At 35.7% G+C, this 25,031-nt stretch overlaps 1 protein-coding gene across 14 annotated transcripts in view; it reads right to left on the bottom strand.

Annotated features, from left to right (window-relative positions):
• Positions 1 to 25,031, bottom strand: part of dlg2 (discs, large homolog 2 (Drosophila)) — a 191,930-nt gene that overhangs the window by 165,425 nt on the left and 1,474 nt on the right. For all 14 annotated transcript variants that reach the window (XR_003293022.1, XM_026273740.1, XM_026273743.1 and 11 more), the window contains exons 2-4: positions 23,259 to 23,390; positions 7,029 to 7,186; positions 2,165 to 2,230 (exon numbers count right to left, since the gene is read on the bottom strand). Coding sequence is in view for 13 of the 14 variants with exons in the window: in XM_026273740.1 (XP_026129525.1) it covers positions 2,165 to 2,230; positions 7,029 to 7,186; positions 23,259 to 23,390 (356 nt within the window). In the remaining variant the exon portion in view is untranslated. The remainder of the gene's footprint in view (positions 1 to 2,164; positions 2,231 to 7,028; positions 7,187 to 23,258; positions 23,391 to 25,031) is intronic.

The following is a 25,031-nucleotide window of genomic DNA, read 5'->3' as shown; positions in this document are numbered from 1 at the left end:
TCCACAACTCCTTAGTTTCAGCGTAAGCTCATTTTCTACGGATGACTCTGATTTAGCAGGATACAACATTGCAATCCGACTCAACAACAAAGCTATGTGTATTGTGTGTGTGTGTGTGTGACTGTATAAGCACCTAAGACACAGAGCAGTTGTAAACGTTTACAGACGACAAACCTGCGGGCAGTGCTGCTCTCTCATGTGTGCAGACGGGACATCTGGTAGAGCCGCAGGGACCCTGTGTGTGAGAATCTACAAACCAAGTGACCTCAGGACACTCAGGTATCCCACACTTGAGAAACCAAAGAGGGAGTTGTCGCAGATTCATTCAGAAAAGGCAACCTCCAAAAAGACCTCCACCCTGCTGTCTGGACTTCCACGGATCTAGTCTTTCTGTACTATTCCAGCTATATTTGGGTTCGTCTTTGTGCCTGCCTATAATTGGCTCTGCCCTCTTTTCAAAAACATAAAAGCCACAGATGTCTAAAACTCAGAGTCCTTGGTTTAGTCTTGAGTACATGTGGGTCACTCATAACACAGATTGACTCACTGAAGTCTCATATTGTTAAAGCACCATTGAAATCATACTGACACAAGGTCAGCACAATTACACAATATGTTGCCCTCTGTGATATGGGCTGAAATAGGTTTCCTTTTGAAAAGATTCTTGCTCAGAAACAGGTTTTTAGAATAGAACATTGGTTCTTGCATGTATGCGTATTTCTAACTGCTTGGTAAACGCTGCGAGCATTCAAGCTGGTTGAGTTAGACAGTGGTGGCAATTACTGGAGATCAACACGCCTCCAAGATGGGAGCTGTACTGGCAAAAGAGGCAGAAACACAGGCTCCACACACACAAATACACAGCTTAAACTTTTATCCTACCCACCCATTAACAGTACATACAGATGAAAGATGCCAGACTCATTTAGAATGCATAAAAAATGTCAGATCTTCAAACTTTTGGACTTTTCGGAGAAGGTAGATGTTACAAGGTTTACAAGTTTTTGTTTTTTTTCTTTCTCTCCCAAATTGAAATTCCCGATGGAGCATGGAGTTCCCCTGCCAGATTGAGGTAATTAAGAAAGCTTTTTCCAGGAGAGGACGAGTCTCTCATGAATGCTGCTGTCACCGATCAGCTCCGCTGCACAGATAACTTCTATATTGCAGTTAAATACTACAATTAGCTCTTAATCATTTCTCAAAAAAAATTAAATTTGTTATTTACCACATGAACTCTGAGTGAGCCACAAAGAGGACTTGTGTGTTAAGGAATGAGGATAAAGACAACAAGAAATAAATATGAAATCTCACTTGGAAATATGCCATATTTCAAAACTTAATGCACTGCAAATCTAACACAAAATAATTTAGGGTAGGGATTTTATTAAACATTGTCTGATTGGCTCATCAATAAAATATGATATTATTGGTTAATATTTAGTGAGATACTGAGGAAGAATATCACGTGATGAATAATGACATTTATTTAAAAAAGTAAATAGGATTTATTTACTGTACATACAAACACACTTCTTGCTATATTGTTAACTGAAACCCCCAAAAAATGTATGCTTTTAGTAACCAAACTAAACCTGAAATAAAATCTAAATATTAGATTAAACATCAACAACTTCTTGAACTAAAATTACGACAATGGAAATAGCAATTAAATGAAGCAAAGCTAAACAGAAATATAAAAATATATTAATTATATATATATATATAAATTAATGTAAAAACGGACCACAACAAAAGCTCTTAATAAATAATAGAATGTAAATAGTACTGTTTTCAATTATTATTTCTCCCAGAAGTACAAACAGTAATAGTATATAAACTGACAAATACTCAAGCAATGTGACAAACACTCATGTCTCTACAAATGTCCCTACATTTTGATTTTGATAATGGATTGCTATGTTATGAAAAACTCATCTTAAAACCTCTCACTGTTTAATTGACATAGCACTTTTCAACAGTCTAAGGCATCTCTACAAATGGATAAAAAACATCCAAATTAAGGAGTGATGGGAAAAACCTCTCTGCCTCATGCAAAGCTGGTGTAAACATTGCCATATGACAATCTGCATTTGTCAGAATATTGACCTGAATGTGGAAAGACTGTGTGTGTGTGTGTGTGTGTATGTGTGTGTGTGTGTCTCACCTCTGTATTGGTGCTTCCTGCAGCAGGCTCTTCTACTGTCAGCTCCATGTGACTCTCTTCTGTGAGCTGAGGACAAAAACACACTCTTTCAGATGAAAACACTGTCTCTAGTGTCTGGTACAATCCAGTGACTTAAAAAGGAATAATAATAATGGTATTATTGATATTGATTTAAACAATATGACACTATGAACTGAGCTGTTGATATTCAAGAGCATGGCTGATATTCAGGCTAAAAGTATGATTTTGAGGGCAATATTGCTTGTATACATTATAAACTAATCTGTAATTTAAAACATTTATATGAAGTCACAGAATTAAAATTCTACTTGGAAAATCTGTCCACAAATAATATATAATTTATAAAGCAAGCTGAAGAGAAAGAAGGCCAGATGCATCGGTCTGAAATTCACAAACACTTATATAACAGCCAACCGTAGAAGCACAAACAACTCTCTCTCTCTCTCTCTCTCTCTCTCTCACACACACACAAAATTTTGTTAAGCATTGTGTACTTGTGTACAAGTCTGCATTTATTTGAATACATAATTTAAATAAAGTAAAACAGTAACATTGTGAAAAAAATACTACAATTTGAAATAACGATTTTCTATTTGTATATATTTTAAAATATAATTTAATTATGGCACAACCATCATTATAGCAGTAATTCCTGCATTTTTTTAATGTTACAAGATCCTTAAATTTTTTTTTATATTCTGATTTGATACTCAAGAAAGATTTTATTATTATTAATATTATTTATGTTGTAAATGGTTGTTCTGCTTAATATTGTTGTTTAAAATGTGTTTTTAAAAAATCCTTTTTTTAAGGATACTTTAAATAATTGAAAATTCAAAAGAACAGTATTTATTTGAAAAAGACATCTCTTGTAACATTATTGATCTCTTTTTTCTATTGTTGATCCTTTGTAATAATGCATTTTGATCAATTTGATAAATCCTTACTAAATTTAAGTATTGATTTCTTTTATAATAAATGACAAAGATAACTGACAAATAATTACATTAACATAAGAAGTGCATAGGTTTTTGTGAATTTTATTATGCAGTAACTAACTAGTTTTGCATCCCAAAGTTAATATGCTCAGTGAGGACACATGCATACTTAAAGATGCTGATGTCATCATGATGTTCTTCTGTCTTATGAGACCATGAAACATTGGGATCAACACACACAGCTCACACAGAGACAGCTTCCCCCTAGTGGCTGGACGAAAAAAATAAAAAACTGAATATACATTGCCGACTGCATGTGCAATGGTTACTTACCAACCTGACAAAATACTACACAATAAATATAGAAATATAAATCATATTTAAGACATGGAAACCTTATCTACTTAACTGAAACTGATATAAAGTTTTGTATTTAATTATTTAAAATGCAATCTTTTACAATCTTAATCTTTGTGCTTTGTATTTTTAAATGCAATATGCTGAGCAACAAGAATCTCATCTGGGGCTCTTTTCAGTCCAGTACAATCTCACTTTCTCAGAAAACTGGGTTCATTAATCACACGAAGTCTCTAGTACACTTGTACCATTTTATCAGTAGGTGTTTGACTGACATGTTTTATGCTTTTGTGAGTGCTGATGTGTCAGCAGTCATGAGCAATGCAGCAGAATTCACCAGCATCTGAGAAGACAAAGAGAACTGCCTGCATACAGCTCCATTTGTATTCTTCAGATATCTACAATTTCATTCACTGCCTTTAATTATAGTCACAGGCCTTTCCACTCACTTGATGACAATGTCTCAAACACATACAAGGTGCTTTTCCAGCATTTTAAGAGCAAATTAAAAAGAAAATCAACCAAAATCAGGCTGAGAATTCTTTAATGTCTATATTTTCTCCAAAATTGCAGCATCAAGATTAAATGGCAATGGAATCTGGTAAAAAAAAAATCTATTCACATTAAACACTTCCGGGTTTAAATTGTAAACCTCTATCACTGTGCTGCATTTAATTTTTATGTACACTGTGCTGTGTGTGTGCCTTTTATGTACATGCTGAGAAATAAAACCTCCCCCAAGGGGACTGTCCTCTCTTCAACTGGCCTACACAACAAGGTATAGACTTCAGAAAGATCCCAAATAAACCATAAAATTATTTTTATCACTGCCAGAACACAGGCTATTTTGACATGAGGGACACATGCATAGGCCTACATACACACACATATATTACACTCCAAAGAATGTTGGGTTATTATGATATTTTTTTTTTTTTTTTGTGATCAACTTTTTATTTATATACAAATAAAATAACATCCATTCAAACAAACAAACAAACAGGAAAGGGGGAGCAACAGACATATTCTCCATTATTTCTCAATCTAAAAGAGAAATAAAATAAGTTTTTATATAGTTTAAAATGTCAGAAGAAAAATATTGCCATGCATCAATAGTACCAGGTTGAGCCCCATTAATTCATGCCGTTGTACATTCACAGGCCACTATCCCAAGGAGGATATAAATCCAAAATGGTTTTGCACACATGTTCAGAATAAAGTAGTTTTGTATTGTTGAATTCTTTGCAGCTGTAAAACCAGCAAACAACATTCTCTCCATAGGCTGACAACAAAATGTTGGGTTATTTTTTTTAACCCAAATCCTGGGTTCAATCTGTTTTTTATTGGGTTATTTTTTATATGTCTTACCCAGATGCAGGGTAGTTTTTCTGTACTCTAAAAAATTATGGGTTTAACACTGGGTTCATCTTGTTGGGTCATTTTACTGGATTATTCTAAAAAACAAAAATGTACCCAGTTACTGGGTAGTTTTCACTATTAAAAAAGACAGGTTATTATTTTTGAGCCAAACTCTGGGTTTATCTTGTTGGGTAATTTTACTGGTTTGTTCTTAATATTTTTTTACTTAGGTGCTGGGTAGTTTTTCTGTACTCTAAAAAAATGCTGGGTTATTATTTTTAACCCAAATGCTGGGTTCATCTTGTTGGGTCATTTTACTGGGTTGTTCTTGATATTTTTATCCAGGTGTGGGTAGGTTTTCTGTACTCAAAAAAAATGCTGGGTTATTATTTTTAACCCAGACGCTGGGTTCATCTTGTTGGGTCATTTTAAAGTTTTTTTTTTTTTTTTTGAACACAGGTGCAGGGTAGTTTTTCTGGATATGTTCATGGTGAAACCCAGTAATTCCATACACAAGTCGATCCATACACGTGGCCTAATGGTTAGAGGGTAGAAGTCGTGGCCTAATGGTTAGAGGGTAGAAGTCGTGGCCTAATGGTTAGAGGGTTGGACTCCCAATCAAAGGGTTGTGAGTTCTAGTCTCGGGCCGGACGGAATTGTCGGTGGGGGGAGTGCATGTACAGTTCTCTCTCCACCTTCAATACCACGACTTAGGTGCCCTTGAGCAAGGCATCGAACCCCCAACTGCTCCCCGGGCGCCGCAGCATAAATGGCTGCCCACTGCTCCGGGTGTGTGCTCACAGTGTGTGTGTGTGTGTTCACTGCTCTGTGTGTGTGCATTTCGGATGGGTTAAATGCAGAGCACAAATTCTGAGTATGGGTCACAATACTTGGCTGAATGTCACTTCACTTCACTTCACTTCACACAAGTCTGGTCTTTACACACAAGACCATTTAGAATGTTCAGTTATCCTAACCTGCATGTCTTTGGGCTGTGGGAGGAAACCAGATCACCCAGCACAAACCCACACAGACAGAGGGATAACATGCAAAATGATTTCATTATATATAAAACAGACTAAAATTAATTTAATGTAAACATACAGTATGTTCTCTAATCACAGAACTGTACAACTGTACACATCTGTACAGTGAGGTGGCGCTCTGAGGTTCGCAATTCTCCCACGGACATCAGCCCTTCAATGATTTCAGCAATACACCAGCATGAGAATTAGCACTATTTCGGTAAAAAGAGATTAGAGAGATTGGTTGAATACACTTAAACTAAAATGCTTCTTTTAAATGTTACCGTTTTTATTTCTATAGTGCTTGTTAAATGATTTTACATGTAATATCAATCATCATTATCATTACAAATTGAAATCACAGGAATAAATTACATTTTTAAATATATTAAAATAGAAAGCAGTTATTTTAAACAGTAAAAATATTTCACAATATTTATAATTTTGCTGTATTTGAACCAAATAAATGCAGGCATTGTAAGCAAAAGAGAATTCTTTAAAAAACATTAAATATCTTACTGTTCAAAAACTTTTGACTGGTAGTGTATCTTGTTATTGTTTTTTTTGTGCTATTGCTTGTCATTTATTTACTTGTTCTTATTTTACGTGCTATTTATTTATTTTTAGTTAAAATAAATTAAATTCTGAGTTTAAGTACATATGATTCTTGGGGGAGGAGGTGGCGTGGGTCCATTTGAAATAGTCCTACCACCACAGCTGAAAAAAAAATTCTAAATGAAACACTGTAATAATAATAATAAAACAAACTTCTTGCATACTACAGGTCTTTTAAATATAAAAAGCCCAAAATACACTAGGAGTCTAATTTAGAAAAGTCTACTTTTCACTATTGCTGGATGCTCATTCAAAAAGATGAACAATATAACACCATAAAGTAAACATTATCATCATTTATCAACATTATATCATAAGCAATTGCTTGGTATCAATACACAGCATCCATTTATTGTGAACTATTCTGAAACTGTGAGCCTATAGAATGTACTGTGCAGGGTTTTAACTTTGAACATGCAGCACTCATATTTATTTAATGAAATCATAGTATTTTGCAGCTTAGCAATCACTTTAGACAGTGTCACAATTTCCCATCCTCTGAATTAAGACCTCTTAATATTATAGTTTAAATGTTATAATTTGTCTCACCTTTGGCGGTGTGGAGGCTGGCTGCAGACCCTCTGTGGGTGAGGTTGAGTTGGCAGGAGGGTGTTCCCACTGCTCAGCCATGTGATTCACCTCCACCAGCTTCTGCTCACAGCTCTTCTGAGAGTTCAGCAGGGTCACTTCATAAAACTCCTGGATATCTATGCAAATAGATAGAGAGAGATAGAGAGGGTGAGAGAGAGAGAGAGAGAGAGAGAGAAACACACGATAAATGTCTTTTTAATACCTACTCAAACTCTGTGGTAGTTTCAACACTAGACTTTGTCTACTCTTTTTTTATTTTTTTTTTATTTTTTTATTATTTTTTTATAAAAAACCAGCAATCTCTAGCTGGCAGCAGATCAAAATAAACACAGGCAATTTATTAGATTGATTCACTGGCATTTAAATGAATCCAGCATAGTAAAAATAAAAGGAGGTAGAAAGAGAGAGAGAAAGAGCAGGCAAACACATGCTATTTAGTCGGAAAATAAAAGCTGCAGATTTGAGCGGCAGCCATTGTACAGATTAATTTGTGTTTCTGGGTCAAAAGGTGCAAGTAGACACAAATTTCAAGCTACTGTAGCTCAGACAAAAAGATTCCAAAGCCAATCATGAGAAAATATGTAGGACTTTCCACTAATTTACACTCCATAACTGCACAACAACAAAGCAGTTTTTTACATAAATATAAGATGTAGGGGAACATTTTAAAGAGGTCATGAACCGAGAAATCCAAATGCCCTTGATATTTTGATAAGAGGTCCATGTACTATAACAAACATTCTGTAAGTTTTAGAACTCAAAACTTTCTCATTAGTCCAAAAACAACTTTTGGAATCAGGTTTTGGAATGTGCCACTTTATGACATAATATAGTGGCTAAACACCACCTCCACAAAAGATGATCAACACCTGCTTCTACATAACAGCCTTTTCTGCCCTGCCCACCGATTCATGCATGTGGTAGGTTAATGACAAGAGCAGCAAACACAGGTCCATGCAGAAATAAAACAATACTTTATTTGAGTAACCTTTTTTAATGAAGTGCAAAACCATATCAGTAAGAATTTTGTCCGTTGTTCACTTCATTTTTATTTCTTCACTTCATTTTTTATAAAATAAAATTAGCTAAATAAGATTTTTTATGTGAAAATTTTTATAACATAACTGGATCTCAGAGAACTGTACAAAATAAAAACAAAGGCAAGATTTATAAAAAATATTAATTGAAAATGAAACAAATATTTGTCTGCATCAAATTACAGTATGTAGACACAGAGAGGCAAACAAATGTAATAATGAATAATAAATGTTCCTTTTGTATGTTCAGAAGAAGTGAGCTAGCTGCCCAGTCCTGCAAATAATGTAAAAAGGCTTGTGTAAAAAATTTGCTCACTGCAAAGAAAGAGAAGTAATGTGAACCTTTTTTCATATATATATATATATATATATATATATATATATATATATATATATATATATATATATATATATATATATATACATACATACTAGGGGTGTAACGATACGCGTATTCGTATTGAACCGTTCGTTGGACTAATTAATTATATTTGAAAAAAAAAAAAAAGAAATATAATGATATGCGTTCAACAAGGTAGCCCAATAACCCAAACGACGTAACAGGCAACGCCCCTGACACCCCCGAAGAAGAAAAAAACACCAACTGTTTATGTTACGCCACTCAGTCAGGCGCTCGCTCACTCAGTACGCGCTGAAGGCTCGTTGCAAAATGGCCAAAGCGTTTAACAGACCAGAAATAGAAGATCCTCCAATAACCAACAGGTCTGGTGTTTGGGTGCACTTTGGATTCCCTGTAAGCTATGGTGATGGCAAGAGAGTGGTGGATAAAAAAACAACGGTATGTCGCATCTGCTACATGACAATAGGGTACACCAGCGGGAATACAAAAAAACAAAACAAAAAAATAACACCAGTGGGAATACTTGAAACATCAACTCATTTACGCCGACATCACCTTTGTGTGTCAGTATCTGGGAAAAGACGAAAAAAAGGAGAAACATGCACGCAACAAACTATCCCTGCTGCATTTAGACAGACATTTCCAACGGATTCAAACAGGGCAAAAGACATCACCACGGCGATATTGGTAGGCTTCATTTACGTTATAGCCGCGGATATGAGACCTTACTATTTACCATTCATTCTGTCATCATCATTATAGCTTACAGGGAATCCAAAGTGCACTCAAATACCAGACCTGTTGGTTATTGGAGGATCTTCTATTTCTGGTCTGTTAAATGCATTAGACATTTTGCAAAGAGCCTTCAGCGCGTGCTGAGTGAGCGAGCGCCGTAGGGGCCGTTCACATATCGCGCCTAAAAACGCATGGAAAACGCTAGGCGCGTCTTTCTCCTCCTTTCCAAAGCGCTAGGGCAGAAGCGCCCCTGAGGCGTCTGTCTTTTCTAAGCAACAATGACCTGCTCTCTCCATGAAGACGCAGAAATTTCAGCAAAGGATAAATGGATTTGCAGCTCTAAAAATCGCTTGCAGTAGGCTAGCTCTGCTACTAAATTTATTTCGAAATTGCAATCCATATACAACTATGATCAGCTGTTCCTTCATCTTGGCTGAGCTTTCAACGTTGTTTCAGGAAAGGATGAAGTTTATTGGTTAGTTCTTGTCACATGACCCTTGGTGCGCTTGCGGCATTCTGAAAAGTTGAGATGTTTTTACATTTTGCTGTATCTAAAACGTACCGAACCGTACCGTACCGAACCGTGACATCAGTGTATCGTATCGAACCGAACCGTGAATTTTGTGAACCGTTACACCCCTAATATATACATATTCATACATATTATACATACATATTCATATATATATATATATATATATATATATATATATATATATATATATATATATATATATATATATATATATATACACACAACATTACATATAACATTATTATTTGTACCAAATTTGCAGAGAAGACACTAAAGTCATTACCTTAAGCGATATTAAATGAGGTCGGTGGTGCTGTGAGATGTATTACTATTGTGAGTCAACTCTCTTCTGCCCTGCCTCGAGAGATGCTCAACAAAAACGCCAGAGATAGCCAAATATTTAAACTAGAGTAAAAGCACTTGCAGTGACCATCTGGACGGCTCTGATATTTCAACCTGAACAACACAGATTTAAAAGGGACAGTTACATTAAGCCACATTGCATGGTGGGTAAAGTCAACAGCTCTGCCGTGAACCCAGCACAAAATCATGCCATTGTAAATGCTACAGATACTGCGTTGGAATGAACTAAGAGATAAGAAATAAAAGAAAAGGCCATGCTGTGTGTTTGGAGTGCCCATATGGAATGTATGGATGAAATGATCCCATCAAAAGATTACACAATCAAAATATACAAAGCAAAAAATAAATAATAATAATAATCAAATAAAATAAAAAAATAAATCACTAAATTCAAAAATAAATATTATGAGCAGGTGCTAAAATAAATGATACTGTCAAATATATACATAGTAATCAAGTAAATATTTAACTAAAACTATAAAATAAAAAGGTAACACTGGATGTACCACATAACATCTTTTTGCAGTTTTTATTTTAATCTTTCTTGTAGTTGTATTTATTTATTTATTTATTTTCATTACAGCAGAGGTTAATACCAAATTGCATCAGCTTTACTGTAGTTACAATGACTTTCAGTTACTATATTGTACATTATGATGGTAGCATATGAAAGGAAATATTAAAAAACCTGCAGGGATGCAAATTTACAATGAATAAAAGTATGTGGGTAGTAATGCAACATGGCAAGATATACTTTTAAAACTATCTAAATCTAAATAGAATATCTCATGGATGGAAAGAACTTTCAGCCAATCAGATTTGAGGACCAGAAAGAAGAACTGTGGTATATGTCTGTCTAATCATCCAATCAGCTAACCATACTTCATAATAGAGAGTCTGTACTGGTACTTTGAATGTGATAATGCATGTAAAGCTGCTCAGGAGACAATATAATTCTTGCAAAGCTGTACTACAAAACAGGCATTTTCTACCTAACAAAAGAAGCATCTTTCAAACAGAAGCTTGCAGTCTATTCCATCTTAGAGAGAGAATTCATTTACATGTAAATTATACCTAATAAAAAGACTCCATTTGTTATTCCTCCTACAGATGCCTGTCTGGTCCAGTGATGCAAGTTCAACAAGTATCAATAACACTGTTTATCAAGCATTTAAGATGGTGCAAACACCAACAAGCTTACATAAAAAAATGATTTAGATGTGTCTGCCTTTAAAGTGGAAAAATACATTGAAAGTGAGACCAAAGATTTAAATTTATGCAAATTCCACATCTCAATCGTGGGTGACAGAGGCGGAAAAAGTTTCAACAAATGATAAACAGAAATATCAATACTATTATAAAACGAACAGTTAGATTAACCCATACTGACAACAAGCACATAAAAATGTTTAAAAGCAGCAGTAATATCTAATAAACTTACAGAGCAGTAAAAGTCCCCTGTTCTCCACTGACATGTTGTGTAAAGTGTCATCACTGAAATAGAAAGAAGTATTGTGTGTGTGTGTGTGTGTGTAATGCCAGATGCCTGATCTAACAGCATGTGAGCAGCCAGCTTAATCCTTGCACAGGCCTCCTGTTCCCAACAATTCATACAATGACCTTACACCCTCACACACAAACAGAAAGAACACAGCTTATCATTATTTCAGACGCTTTCTCTTTGGTAGTGTTTAAAGCTGTTTAGTGCACTCAAACATGCCCCCTTTTCACCCCAGAAAGCCTAGAAGTGACAAGTCGACTCTTCTTATACATGCATAAGAACAGAGCAGGTGGCGACTGATGAAGTTTGTGTGTGTGTGGGTTTGGCTGTAGGCTGGACTAGAGCAGCTGGGAGAGTGTTTAAGACAGTTGAACTCAGGGCACAGAGCTGAGCCCATGAGGACAGAACCCCAGCTTTCTGATCTCTGTAATCACCAGTATTTAAAAAATTTAATTCTTCCCAACCAAAAGGAGCATTTGATCAAAGTAATTCTAAAAACACCTGATGAGTGTAGTGATCTCAAAGACACATCATACTGATTTAGAACTTTTGAAAGGTTGGGTAAGTTTCTTTTATTATTAAGGTTGGGTATCAAAAACCAGGTCTGTTTTAGAACCGGTTCCAATTTTCCAAGAACCAGGTATTCGATAAGATGAGTGCATTTTGATTCTGCTTATCGATTCCTGCATACGCATTTTAATGTGATTTAAAATTATTTAATTGCAGGAACACAAAGAAACTGCGCCTTATTTGCGTGCAGCTCACATATTCACGAAAAGAGAACCATGCAGTGTTTTTAAACTTTTAATTACAGTTTCTGTAGGCCTACCATAAATTTGGTCCAGTTGTATTTATCTATGCCATTGCTAATTGATTTGTTTATCCCCGTTTTATAACTGACTGTTTAATATTTGAAATGTACATGAATGTAGTTGTTTTTGCTGTGGTATTTTTGTTAAAAGCATAGGCAAATGTTCCTCTTGAAGTGTTCTGTAGGCTGCTGATTTTTGCTCGTCTTATTCAGCTGCGACAGAATGCTTTGTAAAAAGACACAATAAATGTTTGACTTAATATTGGATTTTTTTTTTTTATCTTATTGGAATCGAAACTAGGAATCGATAAGAATCTGAATTGATAAAATTCTAACAATACCCAACCCTATTTATTATGCATTAAACTGATCATTATGCATTATGCATATATATTGCCAGGTATGTTTACACATACAAGGAATTTGTTTTCATGACAGAAGGTTCTGCAGTGCAACAGAATGAAATCTGAAGGAGTACAGTAGATCACAGCTCTACAATGGCCATCATAATAATATTACTTATAATATTTCTTGAATAATTGTAAATCAAAGTTACATTTATGCATGTTAGAAAATACGATGAATGTGGCTATTTTCTGCCTTTTTACTCTCTAAAAAGTTGCTCTCATTGTGTGTGTGAAGATTCAGGGCAGAGCATACAGATAAGTGTTCTCTGTGTATATGTGTGAATGTCTATCTTTGCAGCTAGATGCAAAGAGAGAGAGGGAGACCCTCATTTGTCGTCACCATGATGTCCAGGCATACGTCTCTGGAGAAACCTATTGTGTCTGACCTCTGATCACTTGTCACCAAATTAATCACTAGAAGATATGCTTCGAGTTTTACGTGCATGTGTAGAGATTTCATTATTTATCTATGTTTAGACCAACCAGAATTTTGCTGACCTAAACATTTACGCAATTAGTATCTTCTGTCAGGGTATAATTATTGGTGATTTTGAATGGCAGAACGGCCTACGAACTTCATCGAGAGTGTTACAGCTGACTTTTCTTCCATGAATTGTATTATTAATTATTAATCTCTGGTGGGACATGTGATGTGCTATCTGTGATGTGCTATCCGCTCTGAACAGCTGGAAGCTCTGCAGATTTAACGCGCTAACCCGTATGGCATCATTCAGACAGTTTTCCGTGAAACACAGGACAGCAGAGTGTGAGAAATCCTTATTTGTCTGGGAGAGCAGGAGTTTGTCCGTTTTGTTGGGTAGAGAGCAGAGTTTCGTCAGATGGATGCAAGGCACAGCGTTCGAAATCCCTGCTGCCTGAGCCCGATAATGGAAAAGCAGCTCGAAAGTCCACAGTTGGCCTTATGGTTAGAGATTTGGACTCGTAATCCAAAAGTTGTGAATTCGAGTCTCGGGCTGGCAAGAATTGTAGGTGGGGGGAGTGAATGTACAGCACTCTCTCCACCTTCAATACCACGACTTAGGTGCCCTTGAGCAAGGCACTGAACCCCCAACTGCTCCCCGGGCGCTGCAGCATAAATGCCTGCCCACTGCTCTGGGTGTGTGTTCATGCTGTGTGTGTGCACTATGGATGGGTTAAATGCAGAGCACGAATTCCGAATATGGGTCACCCAACTTGGCTGTATGTCACGTCACTTATTTACTCTTGTTGATAACAACATAGATATAATGTCTATGGAGAACACATATGAAATTTGTTTTAACGTTTTTTTTCTTTTTCAGTCTCAACACTGCAACACAGAAAGGCCTTTGTCCCATCCTTACGTTTCACGTAAAACTAGACAAGGTGACTGTGGTCACTTTATATGTCAATCAAATCACCGCTTTTTGTGCCAGGAATGTCATATTTAATAATCACAATTTATTTGTGAAAACGGCATACAAATACTCCATGTTAATTCTAAGCACTTTTCAACAAAACAAGCCAGTTGTACAGGTTTTCTAGACCTTAATTTTCTAAAAGCCAAATTCAAGCACTTTAAAAAAGCCTGCTGAAAATTTAGCTTTAGCATCACAGGAATAAATTACATTTAAAAACATTAAAATAGAAAGCACTAATTTTAAACTGTACAAATATTTAACAACACTACATTTTACTGGAAATTTGAATTCATGCAGCCTTGTTAAGAGACTTCTTAAAAAATAATAATAATAATTAAAAAGCCATTCTAATCCCAAACCTGTTAATTAAAGCAGCAATTTGCCACCCTGCTGTTTTAGATATTGTTATCAACATTATGCATTTATTCAAACAGAGCAGTGTGGTTTAGCAGATGGCCATAAAAGTCTTGTTGGGACAAATCTGTAAAATAAAAGGGCTTGTCATCTGCTAATCGGATATTATAAATCTGTTCAGATGGAGTCTTGACAGCATACTGGCTTTCAAATCCCTTTGAAACAATTATTACAAAGTGGATGGCTTTCAGTTCATATCTAATCTAAAACTTGCTTTCACCGTTGAGTGCACAAGAAAGAAAATAGGCTGAAAATTATGTTTGAAATGTGCAGTTAAATAACATGACAATTATCTAACACTTGTCAGCTATGAACATTTTGGACTCCTTGGAATAGTAAAGATTTCAGAACTACAAAAAAATATTATTTATTTAGTTTTTTAGGTAGCTCAATCAGTTATTTAAAGCTGCGGTTGGTAACTTTTGACACTCTAGCGGTTAATAAACAGAACTGCTTGCATCTTGCGGAAGAACATCGTAGCCGGAACTACTCTCTGTTTATGTCTATGAAGAATTATAAAGGTACTGGGTTACTCCGCTGCGGTACCCCCGAAGCAATCTAAAATAGTCCGAATATAAACACTTATCAAAGGTGCACCCGATTCAGGACAAGCTAAAAACATGGTTTGGAAAATGGATTCATGGTGTACTCGCTTATTATATACATTTTTCTACATTTTGAACACAAACAAAGTTACGGACCGCAGCTCTGATTGGTTGTTTTTTACCGGGAGCGCATGACTTTCTGCAAATGGCAATAGGACCACTGGGAGGAGCCAGAGGAGCTTGATTTTTTTCACAGATTATCCGTCTCATATTCTACTGTCAGGACATAATGACAGATTTAACAAATATGTAAAAAATATATTTTTACAAAAGTTACCTACTGCTGCTTTAATCAAGTGTTCATTGACTGCAAACACTCAGAGTCTCTTAGAGACCTTCCTTGAAGTCAAACCAGGGTGGCCATATCTGGCATGTTGGATAAGATCAGTTGGGATAAGCAAAAGTATGTGCACCTTGCGCTTACTACTGCAGCTAAAACAATTTACAGTAGGAGAAAACAGGACAGGTATAGAAACAACTCAATTTACCAAAACACAGATAGTCTCAGCCTCAGACAGCACACCCACAGACTACAGTTCACTGCTGCTCATCTGTGCATGGCACACATCACTGGAAAAAAAAAAGTGGAAGGTTTTCTAGAGCTAAAGCAAGCTCTTATCTGATTGGATGGCTCTTACAAGTCTGATAGATTTAAAAGATACTAAAAGTTTTTTTTAAGGAAAACTAAGGTACACTTTAATGTTACATAGTTACAAGTAATGTATGTCCATAATGGTATTAATGGTATCAAAATAAAAAACACTGATTAAATACTTTGTTTAGCTACATCTCATGTTACCATTAACAGGCATTACAACATGCAAATGTGTTGTTAAATTATATTAACTTCAAATCTCAGGGGTTTTCCAAGTAAATAGTTTAAGTCAAATATATTCAGCTGACATGCACAAAAAAATTTGGGAATTCCTGCATTAAATATCTATTCAAGTTATATATATATCATACTAATGCAAATAAAATATTCAGCATTGGTTCTAACTAGAGAATGCAATGATTCTGACTAGCTGTTCTAAGTGTATCCATCTTCAGCAGAGCTGTGGGTTTAGTTAGGTGATCAGGTACCAGATACGATGAGGAAATATCTTATCTGCTTGGTTTCCAAGGCAACCAGAAAGAAGAACCAGAAAGATTCATATTCATAATCACATCGGTCTATACATGAACTCCCTTTCTTTCCAACCCACAGAAACACAGAGGACACACACACACACACACACACACACACACTCATTCACACGCTGCAGATCGGCAGCTGTTCCACTCTTATGTAATGGATGGATGGATGGTGTGGGCTCAGGGCTGTAATCTCACTCCTCTCCAGGGAGCGATTATTCCAGCTCCTTATGCTACCCACCACTGCATACCAACACACACACCTCCTTATCTACTGACGCAGACTCCCACCTCCCTGATTCGACATGATTCATAAAATCACTTTCCTTTCTGAAAATGGCCTTTGCATTGACATGTGTTACAACTGACACATATAGAGCGGTTGTAAAACATGGGCAGCAGTTTAAATAAATTCATTACTATAAAGAATGCATCCATATCAAAAAGATAGTTTAATCAAAGGAGTGTGGGAGGGGGCCGTCAGAATTAGAATTCAAACAGCTGATAAAAGCATCACAACACAACATCCATCATTTAAGAGAAGAGCCGCATGTTTATGAGAGACAAGTTCAACTCGTTCCAACTAAAATATGAGTATTGGTAAGAATGAATGGTTTAAACTTAAAACACTCTTAATGATGGATTCATTTTTCATGTTAACTGCAGGACTGGAGTCATGTGGATTACTTGTAGATTGTGGTGATGTATTTAACAGCTTTGTGGACACTCTTTCTGAAGGCACCCATTTACTGCAGAGAATTAATTGAGCAATGATTAAAGCAAGTTCTCCACATCTGTTCTGTTAAAGAAACAACCTCATCTACACCTTGAAAGGCCTGAGGGATAGTTTTTCATTTTTGGGGGAACTATTTCTTTACGTTTAAGTACAATGTCACTAATGAATAGAGAAAGCAATGGATTTTGATAGTTTTACAGAAAACAATGTTGATTTCCTGGCAATGTCCTCTTTTGGTTTAGTGAGCTGAAGAAAAAAATCTCAGGACTGCTACACATCAGATGGCTCATATTTATCATTAGCATCTCACATTTAGAAAACTGAAAATGTTTCTGTTCCAAAACAAACCAGTAAATTGCTCCCACTCTTTACTCTAAATACTGATGTGACAGGAAGAACAGCTTGCCTCTTGCTCTTGGCATGCTGCCTCTGTCGGCTTTGATAATTCTGCATTTCTCTGCTCCACCAACAAACTGACAAAATAATCTGACTGGCTGAGATCTGCCCAGTATGAAATGAATAACTGCTTCATAACAGCTGAAGATTATACTATAAAAAAGTGGATGCAAGTCTTTTAATGTAGTGACTGATGAATCTAAGCTGTAGTACAAGTTTCATCCTTCTTGGAGAAAATCCTGGAGTGCCACAAAAAGCTTCATAACAGCTGATGGAATACCATCAGATATGAGATGCTGCTATAAACAGTTATGAATATTCTAAAATGGTCTAATTTGCTGCAGTGCTGCCTGGTGCTCCATTAAATGTAGCTAAAATGATGCTGAATTACATCACTACCTTTACTCATTCGTCTTCTGGAAATAAGTTTTTCTGTTTGAAGAACTGCAGGCTGCTCGCTACGACACTTTAACCCTTTCTGCCGAAGGTCTGCGTTACCATGGAGACAGCCAGAGACTGCACATTTCATATGATACTTATCTTAAAAGACTGCGACAGGTGTACATCTGACTCACAGACACTTCACAGACACTTCCTATCCTTCGTAATTACATCCTTAACCAACACTAGTTTGAAAGGGCCGCTTCAAAGTCAAGTAGAAGAGTTTTAGTTGAAGTACACTTGATCATTTCATTCAATATGCAAACCATGTTGTTTTAAATACACCTGCCATTAATACCAGAAAGTGCTGTGTTTGAAAGTTCTTTGAATTATACATCACAGAACACAGAGAAATGGAGAAGTGCATTCATATTAGACACAGTAAGTCTGATACTGACAAGTGGCTTGTTTTCTTTTAATCTGTAAATTATTAGAATGAAATATGCAATGTATTGAGATGGTATGAAATGTATTTTAATGTAAAAGATTTTTTGTTTTTGTTTATTAATTCAACCCTAAATTCAAAGATATGACTTATTAGTTCTATCAAAGCAATGCATTCTCTGACCAGACAGAACTACAGAGCTCCCTCTGCTGGAAACAGCCAACCACCACTGCCCTGTACATTACATTTACTTTCATACATTATTAAAATAAAATAATAAAACAAAATAAAATAAAAGGCATTCATTTGGATAAAATGTTTGTAATTATATCTATACAAATATAATTTGACCAGTTAAATTATATTTTGAAGCATTAGAAAAGACACTGAAAATATTTTATATTTTTTGCTGTTGTTTATATTGAAGTTTTGAAATTTAGAATCATATTTTATTATATGAATTCTTAGTTAAGACACTGATTATAATTTTTAAGAACAATAATGCATGATAAGGTAAAACAATTTCCACTAGATTTCAGACAATTAACAATAAACAAGAATATTGTCCCTATGTAATTTATTTATCTATTTTTATGTCAAATGTAAGTAAAAATGATCAAAATTAGCCACAATATTATTATTGTTGTTATTAGGTAAGACTTTTTTTATAAAATACTAACTGACCTAAAGTATTTCAAACCTCAATAGCATTTACATCATGGCCAGTTATGTGGCTCGAGAAATTATTTATTCTGTGAAAAGGTGTCAGAATCGAAGAGGCCTCCCTTTTTTTCTAAATATATTCCCACAAAATTCCACAAGATGGCAACATTATTCTCTTTACATGGAGAGGATTGGAGACCCACTGCCATTGGCATGATTACGCAGAGAAACAGAGGTGGGCTCAGCAGTTTCTGTGTGGATGTGGCTCTGGAGCTGGAGCTAAAGGCTTGGTAAGGAAAATATTCACATTACATTTGCATCTTTAGACCAGCATTAATATCTTCCTAGAAACATCTCCGTCCTTGAGGGCATCTGATAATTTTCAGCCATCTGTTTTTGAGGTGGGGCCAAGGCTGGTACTCAACCAAATGCATGTGGCATCACATTTCTGTAAACACTGGCTTATTATAAACTCAAATTATGCTATCGAATGAACATGTAGGTTGACTATTTATCCACAGGCTAAGATTCAAAGTCATAGAAAGCACAAATAATGAATAAAAGGTTCACTCTAGATTTGAAAGGAATACAATAAAGTCAATTCTGTCACTTATGTATCCTCATTTCACTCCACATCTCATTTTGTTTGTTCACCATCTATTTCAAAGCTTGACAGACATTATAAACCATTGTTTAATGGCAAGAGCTACATACAAACTCTGCAAAAAATTCCACATGTGTTCCACTGAACAACAACAACAGCACACAGGTTTGGAATAACATTTAAGATTAGTACTGATGACAAAGATTTCCTTTCTGGGTGAAGCTTTCCTTTAGGCACCATCTCAAAAAAAAAAATGTTACTCGTATCATAACGCAATAGATCGAAAAGGCAGTAAACTGGCACACGCTATTTGACAGCCTCAATGTATAAATAACCTGTAACAACAGGTGAAGACTGATCTCTGTAACATTAAGATGGGATGCCGTGACCCACTGGTTCTAGTAGTATGTTACTATCTGGAAGAGCTTTACGCCAATACCTTTAACACCTCTGTGATCTATGCTCTAAATAATACAGCTCAGACTGTCAGAAAACTATAACTGTACTCACATAATCACTCACTCACTATCTTCACAACTCTCACAATGTGTTTCCCAGTAAACTTTTGTCACAGGATATACCATGAGCCACTGATCTCAGATCTGGGTCAGACATTTACCTGATAAAGATTACACTGACCTGTAATTAGAGCCAACACTCTCGGACAAAAGTCCTCACCCAGAGTCCTTCAATTTGAGGCATGGCTTCCACCACCATGTGAGACACTTAAACTCACGTCCACTTGTTCGGGGAAATAAACAGGACCAGACAAAAGAGAGAGGGGAAAGAGAGAGATAACATGCTGCTGTCACAAAGCGGCAGGATTAACAGTAGAGAACATGCTACAGGGAGACTAGATCATTCCAGAGCAGGAAAAAAAGCAAACGTCACTGTCAATCTTCCTTCAAAAATAATTGAATTTGAATAATCTTAAATGTAGATAAATTAAGTGATCATTTTAACAATAAAGTGACAATGAAGTCAAACTTTCAATCCAAAGAAGCTACTTTGTTTATGGTTGACATCCCCAATCTGTCTTTTAATTTTAATTATGGTAGTGAGATGGATTTGGAAATGCTAACATGAAGTAAGCTAAAAGAACATACTCTCAGTCTCTCACACAGACACAGACACAATAAATGATCTAATCCTTATTGGATCCTGCTGTCTGTGACACAAAGCCAGACTAAACTTTTGATGAGCATTCTTGAACTCTCTAAACTGTGGCAGAGCAGTCATATTGTTCTAGCTGTGGAACACGGACTAAATAGAGATCATCCATCCCCTGGTATCAGGAACTCCACTCCTGCTAGAGTAACAGATCTGATTACAGTTTAACAAAATGAGCAACAGCAAAAAAAGGCTTCTCATGGGACGGTCTCTCTGTGAAACAGGAGTGCGCCGTCATGGCTCTTCTATTAAGTGGGCAGTGTCCAACCTTGCTCAGATGACAGTGACAAATAGGGCCCATTAAAAACCTCTATGGAACAAATTGGCAGACTGTGGTTGGTTTCCCGATTAGACCGCAGTGGCTTAGTATCTAAAGGATTCCAATGAGCAGCTTTGATAGAGAACATTTAGCCAGGAAATCTCATCAAAAAGGACAGACTCTAAAAAAAAAAAGAGACAGAGCCGTTACAGAGACCTTTTGATTTAAACAGTAAAATACTGAACTCAGATCTGAACTCAATGTGATAAATTAGGGTGCTATTCTGTCACAAATAACACAGGCCATTGCATTTTGGCTTCTCCATTCTGAACGAGTGTGTACTGCCAAGACTACTACTATAATGTTCTGTAAATCAAAATGCCAGGGCCTTCGGGGTTCCAAATCAACAGAATCTCAAGGTGCAGAACCAACTTTTCTTATTTCCAACTTTTCTTCATGAACCAACCAGAAATGTTCACCCTGTGCTGTCAGATGTAAATGTTTCCTGGTGAATGAGAGAACAGGTTAAGCGGTTAAGAGGCTGCACTTCTCTAGCATGATGGCAAACCATCCAGATTACACTCATGCTAATGCCTTCTAAGATGATTACTGCTATTTCAGGAAGTGACCTTAACCTTTCACAGCATTTTATTGAAAATCAATAGAAAGGGGACAAGAGCTACATCATTGTTTAAATTTGTTTTTAGTATCAAAGAGGCAAGCTAATTATACAGTTAGGTTCTAAATGTGTTAGGCGGAGTAATACATTCTGCCAACATCTGTAAATGACTGCAAGAGGGCAGCAAAGAACGTGAAGGCCTGTTGGGATCACTTCACCTTTTCCAATTAATAGAAAGCAATCTGACATGAACACAAACAGTGGGTTGAGGCAAAGGTCAAAGAACAATAAAAGGAATTACAGATATTACAGATTGTGGACAGAAAAAAGAAAGCAATATTTCACAAATATTACATTATCCAAAGTTAAATCCCTGTCCCCAGATCATAATACCACAGCTCCAGCAATTATACACACAACTACGATTTAGCATATTGCATCTAAACACATTGTTTTTTTAATTACACAATTTTTCTGCATGACTAATTCTCATCCAACACAGTAAAAGCTTTGAAACTTAGAGCTAAAGAGAAAGCAAGCATAGGGACTTGATTCAAAAATCTTGCAGCTAAAACAGAAGTGAATGATTAAGAAATATTGCAAAATGCTTCTATGACAGACTACCATTTAAAACAAAAGCTGTGATTTTCACAAAGCTTGCATCACTCCCTACAGTTTCATGGAAACCAATGGAATATCTAATAAAGCAACTATGAGAAATTTATTTAAAGAAAAGGGGAAATACTTAATGGTGTTACATTTACACTTTTCTTAAAATTGAGCAAAAACTCTCTGACCATTGGTCACCTCTGTGATGCACATTTCTGAGTTTCTTTACTTGACTGAATGAACCTTTGCTTTAGACCAGAATAAAGATCCACATCCTGGTGAAAAAGTCAACAGACAGCACAGTGGTCCATCTCATTATAGAAATTATGATAGGATGTTATATTCCAGAATCATCAGTGTCTAAACATTTAATAAAATCACGGAAGTCAACATCAATCTCTAGATCACAGTAATGCTTACTAAAAGCAAATGAGAGCATGTCCTTAAGCTGCAATTGACCTTGAGTATGAATAAAGGAGTTAAACCAATCAAGATTCAAAACCAATCTCATTCTCCTTTACAGAAAAGACAAAAGCTTGCCTTCCGGAGATTTGAGCTTATGAAGAACACGTTTAAAATACCAGAGGCACAGGGAAGCATCTCCTGCCACATCAGCAAGGTTAAAAATAACTATATTTCAGGGAAAAAAGCCCTAAAGCGGCAGAATGTGCCCACTGCTTAAGAATGAACTATGAGCAAATGTCACCTCAGCAGACAAAGCACATGCAATCTTAATGGAGCAAATAATAAAAAGAAAAAATTGACCTTAAGACATAAATGCATTGTTTTAAACTAGAACAATGAACATCAGAACACTCTTGGCAAGCAAATATCCTAAAAATGTATTAGCGAGTAACATGTGTATGCTGCTCAGAAAATCACTTATATAAATAACTTTATTCTGCACCTCGTGTTTTCACTGACCTATTTTCCTACTACAAGGAAAAATGGTTCTTTTTACAAAAAAAAGAAAAAGAAAAAGAAGAAGAAAACATAAGCTTACCTATGAGAGCCTGGAAAAGACTGCTTTTGAAAATGCCCATGACTCTTAAGATGGCAGTTTTGAGCTGTTGTTCCTCTGGTTTCTTCAGTTTGGAGCAGTAGTCCTCAAGGAGGCTTATTGCTCTGGCTGTGTCTGTAAAACAGAATAAATGTTATGCTACTGGCATTTTTTTAATCTACAACATTTAATATGGAACTACCTAACATGTATTTTTTTTTATTATTATTACATTTATTTATTAAATAAATATCTTTAGACTGCTGGCTCACAAACAAGAACAAAGAAAATGTATAAAATCAAAAATCAAATGTTTCACCCCAAATATTGAACATTTCTTGAAAATGTGCTCACCAACAGGCCATCCAAGCAAGTACATGTAAAATAGTTTATTCTGTCATTTGAAAATATTGAAAGGAATTTACCATTATATATGATGACCAAATGTTTTTGATGAAGAAACAAACTCAACTACATCTACATGGACTGAAGGTGAATAATTTTCTGGCAAATTGTTATTTTTGGTGAACTATTCCTTTAATGCACATTCCTAGTGAAACTGTAAATGATTCACTAATGCAGGTTTAGCTCAGTAGCTCATGTCACATTATAAAACTAAAATGGGCTGTAAACAGAGATTTGCATTTAAATAAATGACTCAGAATGTCTGAACTGACAACCAAATTTTACATCCAATGGGACATCCTTAAAGAAAACGGCAAAGAAACTTTCTTCAAACAATCCTGTATGTCTACATGCTTTATAACATAGTAACCAGCTAACAACTTACATCCAGCTAAAGACTCTGAGAGACTCTTTACTACTGGCACAGATCATCAGAGTGGCTGAGCATGACTCAGTCACTTAGTCACATAGACAAACAGATACTATGGATGGGACGAGGTTAGTTCCTGTCTTCGACAGATCGTTCTGAGCAAAACAATTTTGAAAAACTGAAAGAGCAGCACATTTTTTTTAATATATAAATTGAAATTAGTAATGTGCAAACGATTACTGTGCATGCATTAATGAGACTTCTGCTAATGATAAACTACTAGGACAATAAAATTGGAGATATACTACATTTATAGTGTACAAAAAAGACTTGTAGGCATTTAAAGAATAGCTAAAAACACAGCTGCATAGTGGTCTGAAATATAAATACAATCCAGCATCCGAGATCATCCGAGGTCATAGGCAGGTTGGCCATGCTTGTGTCTATTTTTACATACTCCAAACTTACAGCAGAGTATAATTACATTATTAGTAGGTCTACATATATAATTACACATATTTTAGGCTTAGGAGGTACAGAAGTCAAAATAAAATAAGGATAATTAAGGCACGGCCACAACAGTCCTACTATAACATGATCATCTTTGCCTGCTTCAGCAACCGCAACACATTCAGCTAATCAAGTCCTGACATTCTGGATTACCCAAAAACAAAACTATGAACATATGTGAAATTTGACATCTGTCATGCTGTGTTTCAACATTTTACACGTTCTGACAAATAAACATTATGCATAAAGCTTTTATGGCCTCATATTGAGATACATGTAATATTCGTTCTTTAAAATAATTACACTAGATACATACACTATATATATAGTAGCCTACGTTTTAAAAGAAAACACTACTTTAAAATGTCCTGTTTAGATAATTTTGTTAAGCTACTTGCCATTTCTTCGTAAATATTTGTAAATGTAAAATGTACTAGCAATGTCGGAAAGAATATTTAAAAATTAAATGTATGCATTTAGCAGACGCTTTT

The sequence above is a fragment of the Carassius auratus genome, chromosome 10, assembly GCF_003368295.1.
Source record: "Carassius auratus strain Wakin chromosome 10, ASM336829v1, whole genome shotgun sequence".
Lineage (NCBI taxonomy): Eukaryota > Metazoa > Chordata > Actinopteri > Cypriniformes > Cyprinidae > Carassius > Carassius auratus.
This window is presented reverse-complemented; position numbering and strand designations above follow the sequence as displayed.